The sequence below is a fragment of the Maniola hyperantus genome, chromosome 2, assembly GCF_902806685.2.
Source record: "Maniola hyperantus chromosome 2, iAphHyp1.2, whole genome shotgun sequence".
Classification (NCBI taxonomy): domain Eukaryota; kingdom Metazoa; phylum Arthropoda; class Insecta; order Lepidoptera; family Nymphalidae; genus Maniola; species Maniola hyperantus.
In genome coordinates, this window is record NC_048537.1 from 6,987,477 (window position 1) to 6,994,248 (window position 6,772).

Genomic DNA, 6,772 nt, shown 5'->3' on the forward strand with positions numbered 1-6,772 from the left:
TAACAATTAAATCAGAATTACAATAATCAAATGAGAATGGATTGATACATGAATAAAGTAATAACTTTAGTATTTGAGTAACGAAACATAATTAGAACTTGAGAACTTGTGTCGCAAAAAATCAATAATTTAATTTATCATAATCTGAAGCATTAATTAAAATTACACTGATTTAAATAAAATCACAGAGAAAATAAAATTCTCATACATATTTACTAATTCTATCTATCTATCTTGTATACATTTTTTTTTTTTTTTTTTTTTTAAATCTCTCGTAGGAACTTCCATAGTCTTGTGCCGCCTGAATCCAGCAGCTCTCTGCTACTCATATCATTCAATTTTCAAATAATGCATAACATTTTCTTTAAGCATCCCTAATTCTATGCTAAGAGTTCTATCTGCGAGTTCTTTTGGTAATTTATTATAGATTCTAGGAGCCATATTTATTATACTCTTTCCAAATTTCGCGGATGAGTGCTGAGTGAAACAAATTTTGTTGTTCCTTCTGGCATTCTCAGAAAAGTTAAACAGATTTTCATTCGTTCTAATGAATACAACAACCTCATATATGTAAAGACATGGACAAGGAAGTACTTTCAATTTTTGAAAATATGGCTTACATGAATCAGTCGGTTGAAGGTGACAAATAGACCTAATACATCTTTTTTTGGGATTTAAATGCTCTATCCCTGTTAGCAGAATTTCCCCAAAATATTATACCATATCGTAATGTTGCAGTTACGTAGGAATTGTATGCTACCATAACTGCATTTAGAAAGCATGTATAGTGCAAATGAAAAACGATTCAGTTTAAGACACACATTATCGATTTGGCTTTCCCAAGATACGCAATCATCAATGTAAAGACCTAAGAACTTAGTGTTACTTATTTCTTTTATTTCAGTTCCTAAATATTTTATGTCAAGTGGTGGTACGAGTAGATTACTTTGTCTATTTTTGAAAGTCATTATATTAGTCTTTTCTAGATTTATTAACAAATTATTTGATGTCAGCCAACTAATAATATTATTTATAGCATTATTGATGTCATTCTCCAGTGTTATTTTATTCTTACCAGTAAAAATTACAGTACTGTCGTCCGCAAATAAGACCATTTGATGATCAGTGCTAGTAGGGAAATCATTAATATACGTTATAAACAGCAAGGGACCTAATACACTTCCCTGTGGCACACCGGTATCATTTTTCTTTGCGCTAGAGAAATATCTCTCTTCAGTCTTATTGAGCATATTTATGCGCGTTATTTATTTGATATCTTTCATTAAGATACGACTTAATCAATGCTAAAGAATTACCCCGCACTCCATAAGCATACAGTTTGTTTTCTAGAACCTTATGGTCAACATAGTCAAAAGCCTTTGTCAAATCCATGAATAATGCACACACAAATTCTTTTTTGTCCAAACCTATCATAACTTTTTTTTCAAAATTATATATAGCCAAATTAATTGTTTTCTTCTTCCTAAATCCTACTTGCTCATCACTGATAATCCCGTTAAATTCCATGTAGTCGTTTAAGTTTTTGTAAATATGTTTTTCTATTATTTTTGAAAAAATCGGTATTAATGAAACTGGACGATAGCAATCTAAGTCAAGCGTATCCCGTTTTTTGAATAGAGGTTTAACGACCGATGTTTTTAGTTTATTAGGAAATACTCCAGATTCAATGCATAGATTTATGATATAAGTTAGAATAGGTGATATAATTATATTTACGCTTTTAATGATTTTTGTACTGATCTCATCATATCCAGTACTTGTAGTATTTTTTAGTGTTTTAATTATTGTTATGATATCTTGAGGGACTGCTGGTCCCATAAACATTGATTTCAAGTGACTCCAATTAATTTTATGATTGCAGTCTTTATTTAATTTTCGTGTAACAAAGTGATCATTAAATGCCTGTGCAATGCTACCTGCAGACGTAATTATATTGCCGTCTTTTTTTATGTGAGTAATTGAATGACTTAGTAGGTTATTTTTAAATTTATTATTAATAATATCCCATGTAGCTTTAGATTTATTGCGAGAAGTTTTAATTTTGTAGTCATTTTGAGCTTTTTGTGTTAAGTGAATTATTTTCTTGAGTCTTTTTGAGTAGGTTTTAAATTTGTTTTTATTACGAGAGTCAGGAGCTTTCCTATATTTCCATAATAATTCTCTTTTCCGCTTAGAACATGTCTTTATACCCTTTGTCATCCATTTAGATTTTGACTCTAGAGATATTTTTACTTTTATTTTGGGGAAACATAGATCATAAAAAAAGTTTAAACAGTTCATGGAATTTATTGAATGCTTCCTCTGGGTCATTGGTTTCATATACCTCGTTAAAGCTAAGGCTCCCTATGCAATATTTGAACTTTCTCATATTATCATTGCTATAGTCACGTCTCTCAATAAAGAAGTGCTTTTTGTAACTAAATGCCTTTACATCACAGGTAAATATTTGTGCTGTGTGATCTGATAAAGCTAATTCTTTGATATTGCCTTTGGATTTTCTAATATTACTTATAAAGTTGTCGATGCAGGTACCACTAACTAAGCGTGTGGGTTCATTAAGAAGTAGCTTTAAATTAAAACCCGCAAGCAAATCTTCTAATTCTAAGGTTGTTTTGTTTCTTTTAAGAATGTCAATATTAATGTCACCACAAATAATCAATTTACTTTTTTTGTCATAGCCGTATTTATTTAGTATTTCCTGTAATTTATTAAAAAAAATGTCTAGTGTATATTTGTCCAATTTAGGAGGTCTATAGATACATATTATTATAATATTATGTTCTAGGAGTTGAATACCACTACACTCTATTATATTCGGAACGCTAAATTTTCCTAGGTCCTGTAAACTTCTTCAGACATACCCTCATTTTATGCTGGAAGTTCTTTCAGACACGCCCTTAATTTAATGCCTGGAACTTCTTCGGACATGCCCTCGGTTCATGCCTGGAAGTTCATTTTGACATCCCCTTAACTTTATGCTTGGAATATCCTTTGATCCCTTGATTTTTCCGTTAGAGATACTACATTTAATAATGCTAATAATGTAGATATTATTATAATTATTTATTCTCTTCACTATCTGTACTATTATTAATTGATTGATTGAATTTGGTTAATGAGTGTAATAGTTCAAGATTTTTTTCATAGATTACTTATATTTATATATCAAAATAAATAGAAATGTCATTTTTTTTTTCATTTAAAGTTAATATGGCATAATCCAATAAGTGAAAGATTTCTCTAATTTATTAATCCCTTTATCAAAATCTTTAAAAAAAGACAATGCTTTAAATAATATTGTTCTCTGAGACTCAACTAAACTAAAACAAATTATCGGGTGTCATAAAATATCATCGAGTGAGAGTTCTGAGTCTATGCATTGGGTTATGGGTACTTCCACTGTTATGTTCCCTAGTCCCTACCCATGTCTTTCGAAAACCCAAGCAAATCTACAAGATCCACACAAGCCCTTAAGGTTTTGCGATTAATCGATTGTAATTACCATGTACTATTTTTTTTTTAACATGATCTGAGTCGGGAATGCAAAAGTGGTATGTTATTTAGTGCACTCATTAACTTTTGTTGTTGAATCAAATTTAGAGATTGTTTTATTTTCATCATAATGCAGTTTTGGAGATTGATCATTGATAAATCTACAAAACTCATGAGCCTCATGAAATCTATATAACTCATATTAACATGTTTACATCGATGCATAATTATCACCATTTGAATTAGCAGACTTTTCTGCTTCCCTCGGTTGCTCTGGTTGGACTCCCAGCCGCACCGCGGCGGCCGAGCTCTCGGCCGCGCCGACGGCCGCGCTCTCAGCCGCGCCGACGGCCGCGCTCTCAGCCGCGCCGACGGCCGCGCTCTCAGCCGCGCCGCCGGCCGCGCTCTCAGCCGCGCCGACGGCCGCGCTCTCAGCCGCGCCGACGGCCGCGCTCTCAGCCGCGCCGACGGCCGCGCTCTCAGCCGCGCCGACGGCCGCGCTCTCAGCCGCGCCGACGGCCGCGCTCTCAGCCGCGCCGACGGTCACGTCCCCAGCCGCGCCGACGGCCACACCAACGGCCGCGATCCCGGCCGCGCCAACGGCCGCGCACCCAGCCACGCCGACGGCCGCACTCCCGGCCGTACCGACGGCCGCGCTCCCGGCCGCGCCAACGGCCGCACTCCCGGCCGTACCGACGGCCGCGCTCCCGGCTGCACCGGCGGCGGCCGCGCTTCCAGCCGCGCCGACAGCCGCACCGACGGCTGCGCTCCCGGCCGCACTCCCGGCTGCGCCAACGGCCGTGCTCCCGGCCGCGCCAACGGCCGCACTCCCGGCCGTACCGACGGCCGCGCTCCCGGCTGCACCGGCGGCGGCCGCGCTCCCAGCCGCGCCGACAGCCGCACCGACGGCTGCGCTCCCGGCCGCACTCCCGGCTGCGCCAACGGCCGTGCTCCCGGCCGCGCCAACGGCCGCACTTCCGGCCGTACCGACGGCCGCGCTCCCGGCCGTACCGACGGCCGCGCTCCCGGCTGCACCGGCGGCGGCCGCGCTCCCAGCCGCGCCGACAGCCGCACCGACGGCTGCGCTCCCGGCCGCACTCCCGGCTGCGCCAACGGCCGTGCTCCCGGCCGCGCCAACGGCCGCACTCCCGGCCGTACCGACGGCCGCGCTCCCGGCTGCACCGGCGGCGGCCGCGCTCCCAGCCGCGCCGACAGCCGCACCGACGGCTGCGCTCCCGGCCGCACTCCCGGCTGCGCCAACGGCCGTGCTCCCGGCCGCGCTCCCAGCCGCATCGACGGCCGCGCTCCCGGCCGCACTCCCGGCTGCGCCAACGGCCGTGCTCCCGGCCGCGCTCCCAGCCGCATCGACGGCCGCGCTCCCGGCCGCACCGACGGCCGCGCTCTCAGCTGCACCGGCGGCCGAGCTCCCGGCCGCGCCGGCGGCCGCACTTCTGGCCGCGTTGCCAGCCGTGTTCCCGGCTGTACTCCGGCCACACCGGCGACTGCGTCTCTGGCCGCACTTCCAGGCTGAGGCTTGCGGCACATCGTCGTCCTCGATATGAAAGAACGAAAGAAAAAAAAAGACGAATAAACATTTTGATCGTGTAAATCAATGTAATGCGGGTAGATGAAAAACACACATTACTTAGAAATAGATGTTATTGCGTTAGATTTTAACATACTTAATTATTTATAGTTTGAAAATCGGTTAGCTACGTAGATCGGTTAGAGACGTTAGTAACACGGAAAGATCAAAACATGGAAATCGATGAAATACGGGTAGATTAAAAAAAAAATCACTCCTATCTCAGCAAGGTTTCATTTTGTTCCTTTTTCCTTTTCGTAAATTATCTTTTGAAGGTGGTGGGTATTTCCATAATTAACTCCATAAATGGATATTAATGAACAGGTTTAAAACACAAAAAAAAAAACATCTCAATTTTCAAATCGCTTTAGACTTATTCACACAATAAAATAAATCACTTATTACCTGCGTTCAGCCGATCGATCCCTGCTTCTGATGTAAGGAGACCACGAAGGAAAAATAACTCGAAGACGATTTCACAAGTTTATTTGTCGGTTTTCATTACAGAACTACTTGCCTATTCGGCCACACGGCTTTTTATATCGTTTATCATGAATGAACTCAGACATTAATCGAAATGACGTGAAGTTACCTTCGTTCATTCCTTAAGATTCGTTTTCAACGTATCTTAATTAAAGTCATTATTATGTTAACAAACAAATATATGTAATACTACTTTGATAAATAATTGTAGTAATTTTAACGATTAGCAAACTTAGTAAGTAAGTTACTTTAAATAGATCTGCAATTTAGGGATGTGTATTGTCAACAACATTTGATTGAATGAATCACATAAGGTTTAGGTTGCAATATTCTACATTCAATCAAATGTTTCCTTCATATTATATTTAATGCGCTCTATTAATTATGGCCATAGTATTTAACTCTACAAATTTTAATATTTATAACATGATTTCTAACAATCATTCGAGTTCTTGGCTCGTCATACATGTCAGTCTTAGGTATGAGTTACAAAAACTCGACACATTACAACAAAATGTTACAAGTCAGTCACCAGCTTTAAGTTGGGTCGATGATATAGCGCACGCAATATTTAAAAAAAAAGTATAATAATTGTGAAACTTAGTGAGATGATGCTTGTGTGATTTTTCACAAGCTAATAAGAAAGTTAGCTGGTGTTATTATTTAAATACGAAAAAGGTTTTCACGTGATTTTCACGTGCTACCTGTGAAATCATCCAACTTCTACGGTACCACACATTTTTAAAGGCAAGTGGGTCAATGAACTCGGTTCCGTGACTTCCTTTTTAACGTTGACGTAGTGAGAAAGTGTTCAGGAATTAACAGGAGCGTGGAGATCTTTTGTTCCACGCCTGGAACAAATAGACTCAACCGCGGCTCGAATGACAACTCATTACGACCTCATTATTGCCATAGAATATTTTTGTTTATATTACCATTTAAATAAAAACCAGCTTTTTGGTGACATCTTTTTTGAAAACGTTGCTGTCTTGTGGTTTGTTGGATCTTGAACCAACGTGCCTACAGGGACCCAAACGTTTTTGACCGTACCTGTACTAAATTAAAATAATATGACGTAACTTCATTGTTTTAAAAATAAAATACTGTGGCTGATTTTGTATTTATTTTTTGCCTGAATAAGCATGAGCTCGATTCGAAAATGTATGTAATACCTTCTAGCAGTAGGGTGAA

At 40.5% G+C, this 6,772-nt stretch overlaps 1 protein-coding gene across 1 annotated transcript; it reads right to left on the reverse strand.

Annotated features, from left to right (window-relative positions):
* Positions 1 to 397: 397 nt before the first annotated feature.
* On the reverse strand, positions 398 to 5,083 carry LOC138403634 (circumsporozoite protein-like; the record flags this gene model as incomplete). The annotated part of the gene is made up of 1 exon (XM_069504968.1): positions 398 to 5,083. A coding segment is annotated over one exon (1,359 nt), but the record flags the coding sequence as incomplete, so codon positions are not given.
* Positions 5,084 to 6,772: the final 1,689 nt, after the last annotated feature.